Source organism: Monodon monoceros, unplaced genomic scaffold (genome assembly GCF_005190385.1).
Source record: "Monodon monoceros isolate NGI ecotype Baffin Bay Population unplaced genomic scaffold, NGI_Narwhal_1 Super_Scaffold_15, whole genome shotgun sequence".
In the NCBI taxonomy this organism is placed as follows: domain Eukaryota; kingdom Metazoa; phylum Chordata; class Mammalia; order Artiodactyla; family Monodontidae; genus Monodon; species Monodon monoceros.
In genome coordinates, this window is record NW_021703771.1 from 7,211,675 (window position 1) to 7,231,025 (window position 19,351).

General features: G+C 43.3%; 2 protein-coding genes across 6 annotated transcripts in view; one reads left to right on the forward strand and one right to left on the reverse strand.

The window, feature by feature from the left end:
• SMAP1 (small ArfGAP 1) overlaps positions 1 to 13,201 on the forward strand; it is a 148,740-nt gene extending 135,539 nt beyond the window's left edge. For 3 of the 4 annotated variants that reach the window (XM_029223443.1, XM_029223446.1, XM_029223445.1), the window contains 4 exons: positions 2,626 to 2,753; positions 8,468 to 8,639; positions 9,538 to 9,845; positions 12,209 to 13,199. In XM_029223443.1, the coding sequence (XP_029079276.1) occupies positions 2,626 to 2,753; positions 8,468 to 8,639; positions 9,538 to 9,845; positions 12,209 to 12,352 (752 nt within the window). In that variant the 3' untranslated portion in view covers positions 12,353 to 13,199. Of the gene's footprint in view, positions 1 to 2,625; positions 2,754 to 8,467; positions 8,640 to 9,537; positions 9,846 to 12,208 lie in introns of all 4 variants that reach the window. The other variant, XM_029223444.1, reaches the window with a different exon arrangement.
• Positions 13,202 to 13,427: 226 nt separating this feature from the next.
• The window catches only part of B3GAT2 (beta-1,3-glucuronyltransferase 2), a 78,606-nt gene continuing 72,682 nt past the window's right edge, over positions 13,428 to 19,351 (reverse strand). For both annotated transcript variants that reach the window (XM_029223448.1, XM_029223447.1), the window contains exons 3-4: positions 13,801 to 13,949; positions 13,428 to 13,720 (exon numbers count right to left, since the gene is read on the reverse strand). In XM_029223448.1, the coding sequence (XP_029079281.1) occupies positions 13,634 to 13,720; positions 13,801 to 13,949 (236 nt within the window). In that variant the 3' untranslated portion in view covers positions 13,428 to 13,633. The remainder of the gene's footprint in view (positions 13,721 to 13,800; positions 13,950 to 19,351) is intronic.

A 19,351-nucleotide genomic window follows, 5' to 3' on the forward strand; every position in this document is an offset into this window, starting at 1 on the left:
TTTTTAAATTCTGAAAATAAAAAACACAAGTTTTGAAACAAATTGAAACAGTCCTTGGTAGAGAATGTGTTTTAGCAAGCCAAATGTAGTAAGTCAAATTAGCAGACATTGAAATCCAGTGGGAAAACTCGTTGGGAATTTGTGTACTGATTTTGCAAGGGCAAGACGTTTTCATGTAAGTTAAGGATTTGTTTTTCGACAATTCTGTGAATGCTTAGCTTTTTTAGTAACAAGGAGAATTGATGGGAGTTTCAATCCGTCATATTAGGGGATTGTGTGGGGAGAAGACTGGAGGACTTCGAACAGACTTAAAAGACTGTACTACTTTGAACAGACTTAAAATTTCTGAAACATGTTCAGTTTCTAAAGTAATGCAAACACATTATTTGCCTGTAGTCGCTGAGCCTCTTGGTTCTCACACAGCGCATCCTGAACTCACTGATGTTGTACAAGCCAATTGACATGTCCTGGGGCAAAAAATAGATTGATACCTTTTTCCCCAATTCACCAAAAATAATAATAGTGGTAATAATAATAAGTTAATGATAGCATTTTCTCATGTTTAAGGTTTTTTTAATATAAATTTATCCTAATTGTTAGTGTTTGCTATTACTTGAAACAGCAAAAAGTTTTAACTGAAAAACTGGAAATAGTTACTTATGCTCATTTTTACTTTTGTTCCTCTTGGTTGTGGTTTATTTTGGAGGACATGTGCTTCTGTTTGTGAGTTTAAGTTGCATGAAATAGTCATATTTTCTGCTAATAAAGTGCTTCCATGTTCATGTGATAGAATGAACATGTCTGTTTGATGAGGTTCCTCCCCTGTCCTCAGCTCTGTAGCTTAGGGGTTCAAGCACCACGGACTCACATGGCAGTGTTATTTGAGCTTCTTTACTGAGTTGTGGATGGCACAGAGATGTTCCTTTAGTTGTGTTTTTAATCTAGAATACCCTGTCCTTCTAAAATATTTTATTTCTGGTTCATATTACCTGATGTACTACACATCAGGTAAATGGAATGTGGAATGGGCTGGAAAACATAAAATAGCACCTGAAAGAAGTCTAACTTCAGAATGAATGTTGCCGCTTTGAATGAGTTAGAAATGGAAAAAATTACTTTCATGTATGAGTTATATTTGAATTCTTTTATGTCATGGTTGTGTGTTAGCTTAAAATTCTGTATATTATAAATTAGTAATAATCTACGCATTGTTTTATTGCTTCACCTTTAAATTGTCCGTAGTGCTTATAGAGATATAACATGTGTAACGCATAAACATATGTGCTGAGTATATTTTTTTTATGGCTCTGATAATGTGATATCATGGAAAATTATTGAAAAATATTTGCAGTTGGTTTCTTCCAAACTAACCTTTCATGGGTTTCACACACACTTTTATAAATTAAGTAGTAAAGAATATTTTACTGTGACCATTTATTCATTGCAATTAATGATAATTTGTTTCACTGAAGCTTAAACAGGGAAATAAAAGATACTAATTTCTATAGTTACACCTCAAAAAAAGAGAAGAAATCTGTGAGTTTCTGTGGGTTGTGTTAGAAATACCTAGTACGTGGTAGATCTTGCGTTAAATCTGTTCAGTACCCAAGGATCCACTCTGTGCAAGACGTCCATCCCCCTCCTTGTCGAAGACGTCTTAGAAGATGCCTCATTTGCCTTTGAGGAGTGTGTGGTTCAGCAGAGGGATCAAGTGAGGTTGTAAGCTGTAAAGTGGGAGCTCGATTAGGATGTAAGTCCTCGGAGATTGGAATTGTGATGTTCTGAACTGCTCCTTGGGTCGTGACCACGGAAAACTGAGCTGTGTGAGCTGTCCTGCTCCCTGAAACCCCATGCTTGCAAGCTCTCTGCACCGCCCCCCACCCGACACTTGGGAGTTCTGGACTGACGTCAGGGGCGTCGGTGCCGCCCGGCGGCTCAGTGCACCCAACACTGAGGGTGGCCGCACTTGAGTACAGAAAGGGTCTGTTTCAGTGTTTTGTGGATACTTCCTACGGAATCAGTGTATAGTGTATGTTTGTTTTCTTTCTGTCCAGTTTTTTTCCTTATGTAACTTTAAAATTTAACATTCCAGACATTTTAAACCATTAAAATTTATTTCCAAGGTAGGTAAACGTGATATGAAGTAATATTGGAAACACTCACACACACGCGCACACACACACACACACACATGCATATTTATGGAGAGGCATCCTTCGTAGGAACATGGTATCGTATCCCAGCTTAGCCAGTGACCACAAAAGTAGTGCCAGTTTCATAAGGTTATGGGATTAAATGAGTTAATATATGTAAAGTACTCAGAACAGTACCTTACATGTAAGGAAGCATCAGGACACAGAATAATGTCAATAGTATAATACCATTTGTTAAAAAGGGGTTTGCATATATACTTAGAAACTGGTGGGTAAAGAATATTTCTTTGAGAACAAACAAAACTGGAAATGGTTTCTTTGGGAGAGAGGAGAGAGCCTGGGGTAGAAGGAGGGCATACATTTTGTTGTTAACTTTTTGAACTTTTAACCATATATTTTTAGAATAAAGCCATGTTTCAAGTAATTTAAGAGATTCTAGAATCTTTAAGACAAGAATCTACGTTCTTTTCAGACGGCCCTGCCGAGGTGCCAGTGACTAATGGGAACACAGCCACGGGACAGGCCTTGAACGATGATCTGGACATCTTTGGACCGATGATTTCTAATCCCTTACCTGCAACTGTCCTGCCGCCAGCTCAGGTATGTGTTAAGAGTATGGTTTTACACTGTGTATTTTCTTTTTGGAAAGTTTCAATTTTGAATTGTTTCTTACTTGAAAGCCTCTAGATCTTTAGGCCAGGAGTTGGCTAACTAAGCCTGCAGCTTGTTTTTGCAAACAAAGTGTGATTGGAGACGGCCACTCCGTTTACTTACACGCTGTCTGTGGCCGCTTTCACTCTGCAAAAGCAAGTTGAGCAGTTGCAGCAGATATTCCATGACCCACAAAGCCTAAGAGTCACTGTCTAAAGTTTGCTAACTCTTGCTCTAGGCAAACGGTGCTTAGAATGAGTAAGTGGGAAAACTCGGACTGTTTCAGCCTTGCCTGCGATCCACAAGGTTACTTACTTCAGAGGGTTTTGAACTGTTTGGCGTGTGAACGTGGACTAGAAGCCCGTAGTTCTTTTCTTGCGCTCTGTCGGGCCAGCCCAGGACAGTGTTTCCTTCCGGGTGCCGGGAAACTGAGAACAAGAAATTCTAGCAAACTCAGTACCCATATGCTTTTTTATGAAGACACGTTATTTCTTAGCCTTAAAATCTGCCTTTTTTTATTTTAATGATTTTTTAAAAAATTATTTAGAACGTAATACTAACAATAAAGATTTTTAAAAAGTATCAGTGGTAAAGAAATTTTGACTTGCCTTCTTAACTTTACATGGAATTTTTTTTTTCTTTTTTGCCTTTATTCTTTTTTTTTTTTTAATTGAAGTCTAGTTGATTTACAGTGCTGTGTTAGGTTCAGGTGTACAGCAAAGTGATTCAGTTATACATATATGTTCTTTTTCAGATTCATTCCCCCTATAGGTTATTACAAAATATTGAGTATAGTTTCCTGTGCTATATAGTAGGTCCTTGTTGGTTAACTGTTTTGTATATAGTAGTGTGTATATGTTAATCCCAAACTGATTTATCCCTCCCCCCCTTTCCCCTTTGGTAACCATAACTTTGTTTTCTATGTCTGTGAGTCTATTTCTGTTTTGTAAGTAAGTTCATTTGTGTCGTATTTTATTGATTGATTGATTGCCACACCACACAGCATGTGTGGGACCTTACAGGGATCAAACCCGTGCCCCCCGCCCCCTGCAGTGGAAGCGAGGAGTCTTATTAACCACTGGAATGCCAGGGAAGTCCCTGTGTCGTATTTTAGATTCCACATACAAGTGATATCATATCATATTTGTCTTTTCTCTGACTTCACTCAGTATGATAATCCCTAGGTCCATCCAAGTTGCTGCAAATGGCATTGTTTCATTCTTTTTATGGCTGAGTAATATTCCATTGTATATACGTACCACATCTTCTTTATTCATACCTCTGTTGATGGACGTTTAGGTTGCTTCCATGTCTTGGCTATTGTAAACAGTGCTGCTATGAACATTGGGGTGCATGTGTCCTTTTGAATTACGGTTTTCTCTGGGTATATGCCCAGTAGTGGGATTGCTGGGTCGTATGGTAGTTCTATTTTTAGTTTTTTAGGGAACCTCCATACTGTTCTCCATAGTGGCTGCACCAATTTACATTCCCACCAACAGTGCAAGAGGGTTCCCTTTTCTCCACACCCTCTCCAGCGTTTATTGTTCGTAGATTTTTATGGTGATGGCCATTTTGACCAGTGTGAGGTGGTACCTCATTGTAGTTTTGATTTGCATTTCTCTAATAATTAGAGATGTTGAGCATCTTTTCATGTGCTTTTTAGCCATCTGTATGTCTTTGGAGAAATGTCTATTTAGGTCTTCTGCCCATTTTTGGATTGGGTTGTTTGGTTTTTTTGATATTGAGCTGCATGAGCTGTTTGTATATTTTGGAGATTAATCCCTTGTCGATCACATCTTTTTTTTTTTGTTAAATATTTTTTCACCTTTATTGAGGTATAATTGAAAAATAAAATTATATGTTTAAAATGTATAACGTAATGTGTTGATATATGTATTCGTTGTGAAGATTCCTACCACCAAGTTAATTAACACATCTATTATCTCGCAAATTTACCTTTTTTGTGTGTGAGAATGCTTAAAATCTACTCTCATTGAATTTCATTTATACAATACAGTATAATCAGCTATAGCTACCATGTTATGCATTAGATCCTCAGATCTTACATCTTATAACTGAAAATGTGTACCTGCCTCCCAGCCCTTGGCAAACACCATTCTGCTCTGTTTCTATGGGTTTGCCTTTTTTTTTTTTTTTAAGATTTCACATATAAGTCATACCATGCAGTATTTGTCTTTAAGGTGAGATACTAATATATAACTTTCAGGGACATAGGTTACTCTTAAGCCCACAACTTAAGATTCTGTTTTGGGTTTTTGTTTGTTTGTTTGTTTGTTTTTGCGGTACGGGGGCCTCTCACTGTTGTGGCCTCTCCCGCTGTGGAGAACACGCTCCGGATGCGCAGGCTCAGCGGCCATGGCTCACGGGCCCAGCCGCTCCGCGGCACGTGGGATCCTCCCGGACCGGGGCACGAACCCGTGTCCCCTGCATCGGCAGGCGGACTCCCAGCCACTGCGCTACCAGGGAAGCCCGAGATTCTGTTTTAAATTTACAAATAAGCAACTAGTTTTTTGTAGTAAAGTATAATTTTTGAGGTAAAATATTTCTCTTTCTCTAGAAAACCTGAGCCAAATGGGAATTGTTTGGATGGAAAGTTTTAACAAGAAAGAACCAATGTCTTATTAGGAAGACGAATTACGTATATTTTTATTATATATATTTATTGTCATTATGATAGTCATTGTATAATTAACGCTGGAATTGAGCACATAGATTTCTGAGGAATCATTAGTTTAAGTGGAGCTTTATCTGCAGCATCGCTGTTTATTTTCAGAGAAGATAGCTTTATTTTATGGCTTTGCCTCTTCTCCTCCTTCCCCCAACACGTAAAAAGAGGAACTAAGTATTGCTAGTATCGTTTTGGTTAACATTAATTACCTTGTGAATGTGTGCAGCCGTGGGTATGCGTGTGGTAGTAAAAGAAAAAGTCTAACGCTAACATTTTGGGTGTGGAAAGAAGTATTTGGGATACTTGACAGTCCGAGCATGCAAAGCAGCTTCTTTTGGTCTAGCGTTCTAGCGGGGCCGTTCGGCCGGCCCGCCTTCCTTAGACTCCACTGTGGGGCGGGAACCGCTCTGCAGCTGCTTGCGCGTTAGACCCCAGGCCAGCCGAGGCCCCGTGGGTTCTGTGCAGGGAGAGCAGCGAGCCGGACAGTGCGGACCTCAGCCCCCCTCAGTGTGCGTGCAGCTCCTCCTCGTGCCCCCAGGGCCGCCCTGGCCTTCGTGCTGGGCCTCTGTACCTGAGAGGAAACAGGGCAGGTCTTCAAAATCACATCTCATTCTTTTTCTGGAATGTTTTTGGACCAAAATGGTGTCAGTTTTATGGAGCCCTCTAAAATAATTTGGTGAACAGAATTATCTTCCCTCCAAACTACATGTAAAGACTCTAATCCGGACATTTTGTCAAAATAATGTCTTTGAAAATTGGGGGAGGGAGAGAGAAGGTGGGTTAAAGCACACATTTTACACACACACACTGTACATAGTTTACTAATTTGGTGGCTTTTTATGCTGTGAAATTGAATTGGACCCCACTAGGAATTACTCTGAACCCTGCTTCTTTCAGTCCTGATTTTCTGAGTGTGGTGCAAATTCTGGTTGAAGATTTCCCCTCACGTGAATGTGAGCTGGATTGATGTGACCGTCTGCTTTCCTGTCTGGCTGTGCAGTCTTCCCTGAGGGGCTGGGGACGCTCAGCTGACCCGAGAGGACGCGTGTACTGGGGGTTGAGGGGGCGTCGTTCCAGTGTCCCCCAAGATGACACGTAGAAGCCCTCCCTTTCCTGTTCTGTCCATAATATCCACATCCCCACAGCATCTAGACTCACACAGGTGCTGTGGCCTGTCCTCGGTTTGGCCCCGGATCCCAGACGGCCAGAGAGCCTTTGGCTGGGGATCCTGCAGCCTCCGGAAAGTGCGCACGTACCAGCAGCAGTGGTTCTCCTTTTACCTTGGAGTGGTCCTGCCGGCACGTGGGGCGCCCCCATCACCTGCCCTGTAAATGGCCGTTCGAGCACCTGCTAGCCAGGCTGCCAGGTGGCTGTGCTTAGACTGTGTCCCTGTGGAGGCAGGCGTTCATCAGAAGAAACACATGCGTCTGGAGCACGGGGCTGCTCTAGCCTGAGGTGGAATAATAGTAGCTTTCCCAAGCACTTCGGGTTTTCTCACACGTCTGTGTCCTCCTCAGGGAACAGATCCCAGGGTTTTGAGCAGGTTCTTAGACTGAACAGAAACTAAACGTGCTGGAGGATCATTTAGTGAGGTGTGGCTGCTTTGTCACCTAGCAACACTAACAGCAATGCTGGCGTCTGCCAAGCACTCCTTGTGGCTGTCGGGCGTGGCGGTAAGGCAGCTCCTCCCTGGGCCCAGAGGAGGGCGTGGGAAGGTGGAGTGGCAGGTCCGAGGGCACTGGGGCGAGCCTGCAGGCTGGCTGCAGGGCCCACGCTCTCGGCCTCTGCCTTCTGCTGCTTCATTGCTACGTCAGATATATTTGATTCAAGCCCACTGTTGTATTTGAATTCCATCATGTCCGGTTTCTTACACATTTCAGATCTTTTGCAAAATTATGTGGCTTTTTTTCCTATCTTAAAATTCTTGTTTGATGTCATAATAGATTCAAAATATTGTTCTGCTTAAGTTAGTTTGTGAGCATAATGCTTGGATGCTAATTTATTGAAAGGTTTTTTAGCCAAGGCATTAAATGTTTGATTTTTTAAAAATTCAAGCCAAATCATGTACACTATGATTTAACTTCTGCTTGCTGCTCACCTCATTCTATAGTTTGAGAAGACTCTTATCCAGTTTTTACTAGTCTTCATAGACTTCTCTGAAACTCTTCATATCTAAGTCAATTCCCTATACGCAAATGTGATTGAATATTTAGTGACCGCAGAGATCATTAAAGTGAGGTGTCAGTTGTGACTGTGTAATACTATCTGTGTGCAAGATACAGGAGATGAAGTGAAATTTTTTGTTTTGTATTACAATATGCACATGCTCATTTGTATTCGTCTTCTTACCCCTGTCTACAAGCGGAACGCAAGGTGTAGGGGAGAGTGCAGGTGGTCGCAGTTTTGCTGGACCTCATATCTGGGTAGACTGGAAGCATTCTAATATTGCGGTAAAAACGGATTAGATTCGGTTCATAAAAATATCATGATGTTGCTTTTGAAAATCAAAACTTTTCTTTTCCCCCCCAAAGAAGACAAAATCGGCCATTGCAGGACCCTCCTGCAGTCTGCTGTAGTTGTAGAAATGTTCTTCACTCCAAGGGATACCAGTTCTTGGCAGCAGGGATTGTGCGAACAATCAGGAGATGTGCGAACGTCTCCCAGGAATGCTGGTCCTCAGGCGGCACCACATGCCTGTTGTTGAAGCCACTGTGGTCAGGATGTAGTGGGCAGAACTCTGCATCAGAGAGGTTCTGTCTACTCCTTTTACATTAACAGATTCAAAATAGGAAATGTTCCTCTATCCTGCACGTAGGTTTTGCATGGGCTTTGTCAGCGATTCCCTTTAGTGTCACCATGTTACCTTCTACAGTTGTTTAGTTTCTAATTTCATAACTTCATTTGGATTTCAAGGAATGGATGAGCTGTGTTTTATTATGCAGAATTCGACAGCTTGTTTTGGTATCTGTCTCAGGGGACGTCCTCTGTACCAGCAGTTGCCGCTCTGTCTGCAGTGACATCTGGGGATCTGGATCTATTCACTGAGCAAACTACTAAGTCAGAAGAGGTGGCCAAGAAACAGCTCTCCAAAGACTCCATCTTGTCTCTGTATGGCACGGGGACCACCCAGCAGCAGAGTGCTCCTGGTAATGCATTTGAAATCTGCTTTCCGTGAATTGCAGTGACATCACTAGAAGTGTATTCTTTGTGCTTATGTAATGTCAGTTACATTTCTTCCTTGTTTTTCCTGTGTAGTGAGTGCTTTTGTTGTTGTGGTTTACACAACTACAAAACTGAAATGAAAGAAGCATTAGGATTAGAACGCACAAAACTTTATTCATTTAGGATTAACAAGCTGGTCGCATGTCACTTAATGTTTTACAAGCCTTATAGGACAGGGGTTATCTTTGAAGAATTATTTAAATTTGATTTGCCTGAAGTTTATAACTCTGTACAGTGTGGTATTCTTTCTGCACGTAAACAGTAAGTCTGAAATACCACATGAAATCAAAAAAAGCTTTGAGGTTTTTTTTTAATATATCAAAAAGAAATACTAGCATGGTAAAGATTTATGTTTACACAGTTTTAATCTGTCATTTCCTCTAAAATAATGGGCTGCATTTCACGTAAGAGCTGAAATTATATGACGTCTCAGCTGCTTCCATTAAAACCAGAGACAGTCCACTCTGACTTGTTTACTTGGTAGTGAGAGACCAGTGGTGCAAATCAGCAGAAACACAGTCTCATGCTATATAGTTTGGTCTTCACAGTGGATATTTTATGTAGCTGTTGCACAGGATTTATTTGCCCTAGTTAAATTTGCTCAGGCTCCTAACTGATTTGTCTGCTTCCTGGACGCAACCAGCCCTGAGGGTGCAGGTGTGAGCTGCTCTGAGCAACAGGAGCCAGACCAGAAGGAAAGCCTTTGCCGTGGGTAGTTCAGCAAGACGGGCTTCTGTTTCTGTGCCGACAGAGGCGAGTGCAGCGCTATGCGGTAACCCTGTTCTCTTCATTTGTTTTCTCTGCTCGGTTCTTCTGCTGCAGGTGTGTTTATGGGACCCACAAATATACCGTTTCCCTCACAAGCACCGGCTGCATTTCAAGGCTTCCCGTCCATGGGCGGGCCTGTGCCTGCAGCTCCTGGCCTTGCGGGAAGCGTGATGGGGCCGAGCGCGGGCGTGATGGTGGGCGTGCCCCTGCCCAACGGCTTCATGGGAAACGCACAGACTGGGGTGATGCCACTTCCGCAGAGTGTGGTCGGCCCCCCAGGAGGGATGGTGGGACACGCGGGTGCAGCCCAGAGTAAGTTTGGCCTGCCGCCAGCTCAGCAGCCCCCATGGAACCTCTCCCAGGTAGGGTCCTTTCTCTCCAATTTCTCCAAAATCAGAGAAACCAGATCTTGTTTTCTAAATGGTTTTATTTGTTTTTAAATCTAACGATCTGGCAGAAAGAATTGAGTAGGGATAATGTTATAAAAGGTAAAAACTGTCTAATCAAATAGACAAATGAGCTGTCATTGTTCCTATATTTAGAACATTCTGTAGAGAATGTTAAGCATTTTTTCATTTCTGATTATAACACAGCTGTAATGGAGAATGTCCCTCATTTGTTTGTAACAGCTAGAAATTATCTTGGGCATCTTTTGAAATTAGCACCAAGCTTTAAACCCAGCCCCCTGGTGGGTTGTTTGTATAGACCACTTAGACCAACCTATTTTCACTAATAATTTTGGGGGCTCTTGGTAACTTTCACAAATTAGAAAACAACCCAGCCTCATATTCTCAGAGCACTGTTTTTGAGAGATCTAGGCTGTGCGTGGATTTATAAAAAATCTTTTTGTTCAAATACATTTCTAAAGTTGTATTTTCTTCTTACTTATAGTCACATTTATGTTTAAAAAATATATACACTAGTTCAAGAATTCCCGTAAGATATGAACCAGTCCATATTTGTGTCTTACATCCCCTCATATTACAAAATCCTATTTCTGCCTAACTTAGTTTAGAGCCAGGAGATGACATTTTAGTATTACCTCTTTCAAATCCATTCTGACTTTCCTCTGGCTTCACAGACAGAGGCCTCGGACCTAGGTTCGTGGTCCCACTCTTCTTCCTTGTACACTTCCTTATTTGATGTTCCTCTGGTATTTTGATGCCCTTGACTTCTGTTCTCGTCAGCATTCAGGGAATAGTATATAGCAATTTCTAACCGACATTATCAGCAAAATCACTGTATATCCCATGAATGTTCCAAGTTATTTTTTACTATCACTATTTAAAGGAATATCTGTATGACATTGGTCTGTGCACTCTGGGAATCTCAAAAATCGTTAAGTGTCAAATGTCAGTAACAGCTTTTGTGCAGCCGGAATGCTGAAGCAGACCCAGCCCAGGTTAGGGTGCCTGCTGAACCAGTAAGGACTTACCCCACCTTACTTCCGGGCCCGCCGAAGGGGGTGCTCTTCTCCAGCTCTCTCTTGGTGGGGTCTGCTGGCCATGACAGGTACTAAACATCCTTTAGTACCTAGGAAGAAGCGACCTGCCCCTCCAGACACTGTGCCTCATCAGTGATGTGGTTAGTATTAGGGTTTTTGAAGAACTAAGAACTGCAGACGGTTGAACTTTATTAATACAATCTCAACCCTGAGCGTAGATTTTTAATCTTTTTTTTTTTTTTCTTTTTTGCGGTAAGAGGGCCTCTCGCTGTTGGGGCCTCTCCCGTTGCGGAGCACAGGCTCCGGACGCGCAGGCTCAGCGGCCATGGCTCACGGGCCCAGCCGCTCCGTGGCATGTGGGATCTTCCTGGACTGGGGCACGAACCCGCGTCCCCTGTATCGGCAGGTGGACTCTCAACCACTGTGCCACCAGGGAAGCCCTGAGCATAGGTTTTGAATCCACTCTACTTAGTAGTAAATCTCCTTGCCTTTCCTTCACTTACCATCAGTCTTAGAAGTGAGAGCACCACAGGGGAGGGTTAGGAGGCTTATGTACACACGGCTCCAGTCTGGAAGGAAAGTACATGTAATCTTACACCTTTTGTCATATAATAGGCATTTATATGGTTGGCTATAGCAAAAGAAAAATATGTTTTATGGCCTTTTAAAATGTTAATAAAGTACACAGAGCTATTTAAGACTTGAATAAAGACAGAACAATTGCCATCATACAAGTCATAATTTTGGAGTTTACTTTCAAACATTTCCTTAGTCCTTAGTAGTTAAACTATAGTTGAAGGCATATCCTAGAAAGTATATAGTTGAAAGTATTGCTAGTATAGTTGAAAGTTCGAATAGCAGACTCATGGTACATCCAGATATGAATTCAGCGATTGCTTTGGTACTTTTTCCAGTTGTGGTTAATCTTTGGGGGACAAGAAATTGAGTCCAGAAAATGAATAAATATAAAATGACTTGAGACCACTTTATAGACAGGGTTGAAAAGCGGAAGGAAATAGCAACCAAGAAGGGAACACGGTAGCTATTTGCTTTCTGTGGAGAAAGCATCGTGTGGCCGTCTGCTTTTACCCCAGGGCTCGGACAGCTGTTCACATGGATGAAAAATACTTAGAGTTGCTATTAAGTGTCCGTGTCTCTCTGAGTAAATCAACTTCGAGTAAAGGCCCACTTCTACTAAAATAGGCTGGCCATTAAAAATGTCTAGCAGTGGCTGAAGAAACCAGGCCTGACAAGTGAAGGATGCCTTTTGTGTGTTCACAGGTGAACCAGCAGATGGCTGGCCTGAGCCTGGGCGGCGCAAGCCCCGCAGCAGGCTTCAGCCAGCCCCCCAGCACCACGGCGGGGGCAGCGGGGTGGTCGGGGGCCTCGTCAGGTCAGACGCTCAGCACGCAGCTGTGGAAGTGACCCTGCAGCACGGCCCACCGCGCTCCCCCCTGACATTCCTGCGGAGATGCAGCCGGGTTCCCCTGTTCATTCGTGTACATAATATTTTTTTTTCTCCCCATTTGTTCATATTAAGAATTATCTGATTGATTGACCGTGTTGGTCTGTACTGATGGATTAAATTTGCTGTGGTGAAAAGCAGGTTGAGAAACCATTTCATGTCGAGGGCAGCTTTTGCTCACATTTCCCAGGATTTCATAGACACAGTATCTGGGAAGCTGCTCGGTCAACGTGCATGATCAGTTTCCCTCTCGAGGAAATTATAGCTCTCATGTTTGCATATAAGGGAAGTAGCTATCATGTTTGTTAGTAATACCTCTAACAGTATGAACCCCACCCCCAGATTAGCCAGTAATCCTGTAGGAAGGTACTGTATGATCAAATGTTTAATCATATAAATAGAATGTCAATGTATCACTGAGCACTGTTTGTTTTCTAGTGTATCCAGATTCTTTTATGTCATCATTCACGTCACTGTGCTGTTGCTATGATGTGCTTAACCGGGAACGTGGTTAGAGAAAGGAAGATAAGCCTGGATGTTACTACAAAGTTAGTTAGTTAGTTGTTTAACGAATGTTTGAAGAAGTCAGATTTTACCTGCCTCCCTTGTAATTGGGATCTCTTCCTATGTACACATAGTGCTAACAAACACGAGACCTTTCTCTGCACTAGATGCAAACAGGGTAACTAAACAAGCCACTTCAACCCTTGAAGGCGTATCCAGGTTTATGACAGTAATTGTGTTTACATTTTATGGTGCCTAGTACTGACAGATGTCATATCCCTGTATTAAACAGATGAATCCATAGACCTTTTTTTGTGGGTTTTATTTCCTATGATGATGTATACTGCCACCAATCTTACAAACGTTACTTCACGTTGCAGAGTCACAAATTGGGAATGTGTTGTTGACAGAACACTTGTCATCTGTTTGTTTTGAAAACCTGTTCAGTTCTACCAATTAATTATAAGGCCAAATGGGAAAAAAAAAGTATGTAAGAAGATTCTGAGAATGGTACTAGCCTGCGTGCCATTAGCTGTGCTGTACAGAGACCCTCCGGGTTGCTTGTAAGGGAGCATGCAGAACAAACAGAGACAAGAGCAGATGTCTCTACCCGCGCTTAGCTTCCGGACACAACCACCCTGTAAGCAGGTGCCCGTCGGGAGGAGAGCAGAGGAAACGGCCCCCGGGTGCCCGCAGCCCTACCCCGCACGCCCGCCAGAGCACCAGCTGCGGCTCCGTCACACCTCGATCGTCACCGTGTCCAGGTGGTACTTGGGCTCGTTGGCTAGGTTCACCTTCTCTGTCCGAGTGTGCCACACGAGGACCTGCGGGGAGGAGACCTGATGGGTAGCCACGCTCTCAAGGGACACACAGCAAGGTCAAGAGACACGAGTGCAATGAATACCTTGGTGCAGTTACTTGCTTTCGGTTCCAGTTCTTCGACGGTCGTGATCTGCTTTAGAAAGTCAGATTCCTGCATCCCAGGCTGGGACCCACGACGCTTAAATACAGCTTTGGGGTTGGACAAGATGACTTGAAGGCTTACAGCAAATCCTTTGTGGAAGTTAAAAGAAAAAAAAGTCTTTGAAGTAAAATACCGGTGTACTTCTCTTTTTTCTATATGATTTTGGTCACATCAGAACCCATTTTTTTCAGTATCCACCGTGGGCCCAGTCTTGGTTCACAGAGTTGAACAGGAGTGTTACCTGCATGATCATAGTCTCGGAAGCACAGCCTGCCTTCACGGTAGAGCACGCCTGCCGCTCTGATCGAGGCTGTGTGTGGAGGGGTGGCTTCTGGACACTACGTAGCCTGTTGATGACAAAGCGTGCACGGCGCAGAGGCCGTCACAGCCCCCGCACGTTTGGCCTCTGGGAGTAACTAGAACTCAATACACCTGAAATGCACACAGTCTCGCCCTGCCTGTCCCCAGGGAGGAGGCCGCCCCGCTTTCCTGCCTGTCCTCTGACATCTCCATGTGTTCCTACCAAAGCCAGCGCTGCTCTGATGGACCCTGAGGTTAGAAGACGGAGGAACACAAGTCCGGTCAGTTAGCTGGGAAATGAATACTCTGTAGTCATTTGGTAATAAATTTCCAATTTGATTCAATCTGAAAAGCGGGGCGTGGGGGGCTGGAAATCAGTACAGGAGATGATATCAGGCCATTTGGCAAACCTGGTTTTCCTAGTTCATTTTTCAAGGAAACAGATGAGTGTCAATTTCCTTAAATGGTTTGGCGTTACGAAAAATCATTACTCTTTAGTCTGTAGTTTAACAAACTCTGTGTTACAGGCTTAGCCATTAAGCGCTCCACAAGCCGTCTCTGGAAGCAGCTGTCACAGCCGTCCTAATTGTTGTGAAGGTCTTTACCCCAACCTCTGCTCTTCACGACTAAGCTGACACTGTAAAGCCAGGCGCCCTTCCAGAGTTAGGAGGATCAGTCTCCAGGAACGTTTTCTTAGCAACTTTTTGCCCTTCCCTACATTAACTGAGCTGATTTATGCCGCTTTGTGCAAACGCATAGTTAGCAAAGTTAGTATCAAATGATTCCAGTCAGTCGCGGGGGAGCTGTGAGCAGAGCACAGCCAGCATCCTCTTAACCTCTCCAGATGCGGGACTGCAGACCCGCGCTCCCGACCCCGCTGCCCCCGTGGGAGAACGCACTGCGAAGCTGCCTACAGACACAGGTGGGTACCGCAGGTGCTGAGCGAGCCCGAACACGGAGACAGGTGCTGCGAGCGTTGTCCCGAGGCCTGGCCCAGGATCTCCACCAATCCTGGCGGGGCAGCACGTCCCGGCAGAATTCGGAGTTAGCACCTCCGTTTTCTCGTGGGTCCTTGCGGCTGAGAACCGGCCAAGTCACTCAGCCTCTCTCGATTCTGAAACTCCCCCGTTTCCTCACCCGCAAGGGTGGCGTGACACCCCCTCCCCTCACGTCTGATGTGAAATTAGTGAACAGAAAGACTTCACTAACTGCAAAGCTCTGTTCAGAGGACCCTAAGATAGATAAATGCCGATACCATTGTAAATACTATCATGAGGGGAGGTGGATTAGCCACCGCTTATGGCTGGAGAACAGTGTTGACGGGAAGAGGCTCAGGAAAGTTCCAGGCCACCTGCGTTTCACCCCACTTGGCTAACAAGTCTGAAGCCTTCCTCGGATGTGGCTTCAACAGCCCCGGGCCCCAACAGAAAGTCAAAGGTTCAAATTAACACAAAAAAAGTGACTTCTACTAGGTCAACTCAGATCTTAGGATGAAAAGATTTCTGGGGTGGTTTTCATGTGCTTTTAAGTAAGCTTCATCCTTTTTTTTTCCTAGCTCAGAGTCTGCCCTTTTTAACCATACTGAAGCTCCTGGTATATTTCTCACATGGCCTCAAGGTACTGATTTTATTTCCCCATTCTCATAAAAAAAAAAAAAACAGGATCTGAGTTGCGCAGAAGTCATTGTGAAAATTATATGAAGCCACCTGGATCTGACTTTCCCCATTTTCCCTCAGACTAACACATTTATCATCGTGACCACTGAAGGATTCAGATTAAGAGTGTCTTCTTGCTTTCTGTAGCTCAGGAATATCCTGCTAGCTCTTAAAGCAGTTATATGGCAAAGTCTACCATATAGACAGGCAGAGCTGACAGCCAGCTGTGAAGCTACACCCTGCTCTGCTGCAAGGCCCTTTCCTGGTCCCACTGGAGAATGGGGTGCAGGCTGGCAGCCCGGGGAGAGAATTGGAGGGCAGCCGGCTCACCACCGCAGCAAAGTGGTTTTCTATTTAATACAAAAGCGGGGGGTGGCATTCAGACACCTCCCCCCCCCCCCCCCCCACTGTCTTCACCAGGCCCTGCTCAGTGAGCTCTTCAAGGGAAGCAGGTCACAGCAGCACCGGGAACCACTCGAGAACTAGGCCAAGCCCTGGGCTGCCTTCTGGGGAACCGTCTGACCTGCTGTGAACCTGGGAGTTAGAATCCTCCCTCTGAAAGTCGGACAAGGAGTTTTTCGCTCCTAAACCATTGCTTCCAACCCAAGATAGGTACCTTGAGTTTTCTTCATTTCCAAGCACTTATTATGCCTCAAGTACCGTATGTACCCTTCCCTTTCGTCAGTGAAGTTAATTTAGTTTTAACGATGTTCTCAGAAGCCTTTGAGATACTAGGAGCTTTATAAAAATCGTGAAGTAGGAGTCTCTGTCCTGGTCAGTTGTGTAAAAAAGTGCAAGTGAACACTGGTTATTCACAGTGAAAGCAGGATTTCCTGGCTTCTTCAAGTGGACAGGGTGGGTGGTGGGGACCCAGTGCCTCCCAGTCAGAAGGACCACCCTGCTCAGTGTATGTTTACCAATGAACACATGCAGCTCCAAGTCCATCAGGCCATTTCCACTTACTTATGGACAAGATGGCCAAAGCAACAAGGACTGGGTTTTCCCTACTGTCTTAAATAGCTAAAAACCAGACAAAACATTTGAAAAAATAGTTTCTAGCACTGGGGAAAAGGCACACAGGACAGAGATCTCTGAAAAGAAGAGACAAATGTGAGCCCTACAGTTGCCCCAGCTTCCCGCCTGAAGGCTACACCCCTGGGAGGGGAACACACACAGCTCTGCCGTCTCCTTGAGCTGAGGAAACAGAATGGAGAACTCGGGGAGGCCAAGACAGCTGGAATTCAGGGGGTGTCACCCCAAGAGCAGAGGGTGCAACTGTCTGCAGAGGGCTTGCCTCAAGTCCCACTGAGTCTGGTCAGTAGATGCTGGTGAGACTCCCTGAGTTCAAGAAAGGAACCACTGGCAGGAAACAGGTGGATGGATCAATCCCTAGAGGCCACTCAGGGCTGGGACAGGCCACGTGCCCCATGGCCAGGGCACAATGGGCAACAGCTGGGATGCTCGAAGAGTGCTTGCACGGCCACTGGTCCACTGTGAGGCCAAACTAGCCCTAAAATGAAGGCTTAGCTGGTTTGCCCAACACTTTAAAAGTAAGCCAGGAAAGGATCAAAATGTTTCTAAGTAAATTATAGCCCAGAAAAAAGCTAAAAGTAAATAAACAAATACATATATAACATGCAAACGTATAATTATATACACACCCACATGTATATGTGTGTGTATATATGTAGAATAAATGTATGTTACACATTTTATATATACAAATACAATGAAATATAAGGAACTAGACACACTTTTTTCCCTAGAACCTAGCAACATAAAATTTTTAATGCCTGAGATACAAAAATGACCAGATGTGCAAAGAAGCAGGAAATTACAATCCCATAATGAAAACTCAGCAATCCCACTCCTGGGCATATATCTGGAAAAAACTGTAATTTGAAAAGATACACGCCTCTCAATGTTCACAGCAGCACCATTTACAATAGCCCAGACATGGACGCAACCCAAGTGCCCATCAACAGATGAATGGATAAGAAGATGTGGTCTACATATACAATGGGGTACTACCCAGCCATAAAAAAGAATGAAATAATGCCATTTGCAGCAACATGGATGGACTTGGAGATTATCATATTGAGTGAAGTAAGTCAGACAAGGACAAATAACCATATGATACCACTTGTATGTGGAATCTAAAAAATGATACAAATGAACTTACTTACAAAAGAGGAATAGACTCACAGACATAGAAAACAAACTTACGGTTACCAAAGGGGAAGGGGAGGGGAGGGATAAATTAGGAGTTTGGGATTAAGATATATGCACACGCAGTAGATATAAAATAGATAAACAAGGAACTGCTGTACAGCACAGGGAACTATACTCGGTAGCTTGTAATAACCTATAATGGAAGAGAATGTAAAGAAGAATATATAAATATATAAATGAATCACTAAAAATATTATATAAATTTCATGCGTACAACATTATATTTCAACTTCTGTATACACTACAGTGTGCTCATCACCAAAAGCTGACCCTCTCTACCCATTTGGCCTTCCCTCTACCTACTTTCCCCTCTGGTAACCACTACTCTGTTCTATATATCTGTGTGTTGGTTTGGTTTGGTTTGGTTCATTTGTTTGTTTTTAGATCCCACACATGAGTGAAGTCATACCATATTTGTCTTTCTCTGACTTATTTCACTTAGCATAATAGCCCTCAAGGTCCATCCCATGTTTTCACAAATGGCAGGATTTCATCTTTTGTTAGTTTTTGTTTTTCTTATGTCTGAGTCCACTGTATATACATACCACATCTTCTTTATCCATTCCTCCACTGAGGGGCACTTAGGCTACTCCTATATCTTGCCTATTGTAAGTAATGCTGCAATGAACATAAGGGTGCATATACCTTTTCAAATTAGGGTTTTCATATTCCTTGGATAAATATTCAGAAGTAGAATAGCTAGAAAATTAATTATTCTTAAAATTTTTTTAGGAATCTCCATAACATTTTCCATAGTGGCTGCACCAATTTACATTCCCACCAACAGTGTAGGAGGGTTCCCCTTTCTTCACATCCTCTCCATCACTTGTTTTTCTCGCCCTTTTGATGGTAGCCATTCTAATGGACGTGAGGTGATATCTCATTGTGGATTTGATTTGCATTTCCCTAATAATTAGTGACGTTGAACATCTTTTCATGTGCCTGTTGGCCATCTGTATGTCTACTCTGGAAAAGTATTCAGGATGTTTGGTTTTTTGTTCTTGAGTTGTATGAGTTCTTTATATATTTTGGATATTAGTGCCTTATCAGATGTATGATTTACAAATAGCATGTCCCATTTGATGGGTAGTCTTTTGGTTTTGTTGATAGTTTCCTTCACTGTGCAGAAGCTTTCTAGTTTGATGTAGTCCCTATTGTTTATTTGTGCTTTTGTTTCCCTTGCCTGAGGACACACATCCAGTAAGATATTGCTGAGGTTGATGAAAAAATATACTGCCTATGGTTTCACCTAAAAGTTTTGTAGTTTCAGATCTTACATTCAAGTCTTTAATCCATTTTGGGTT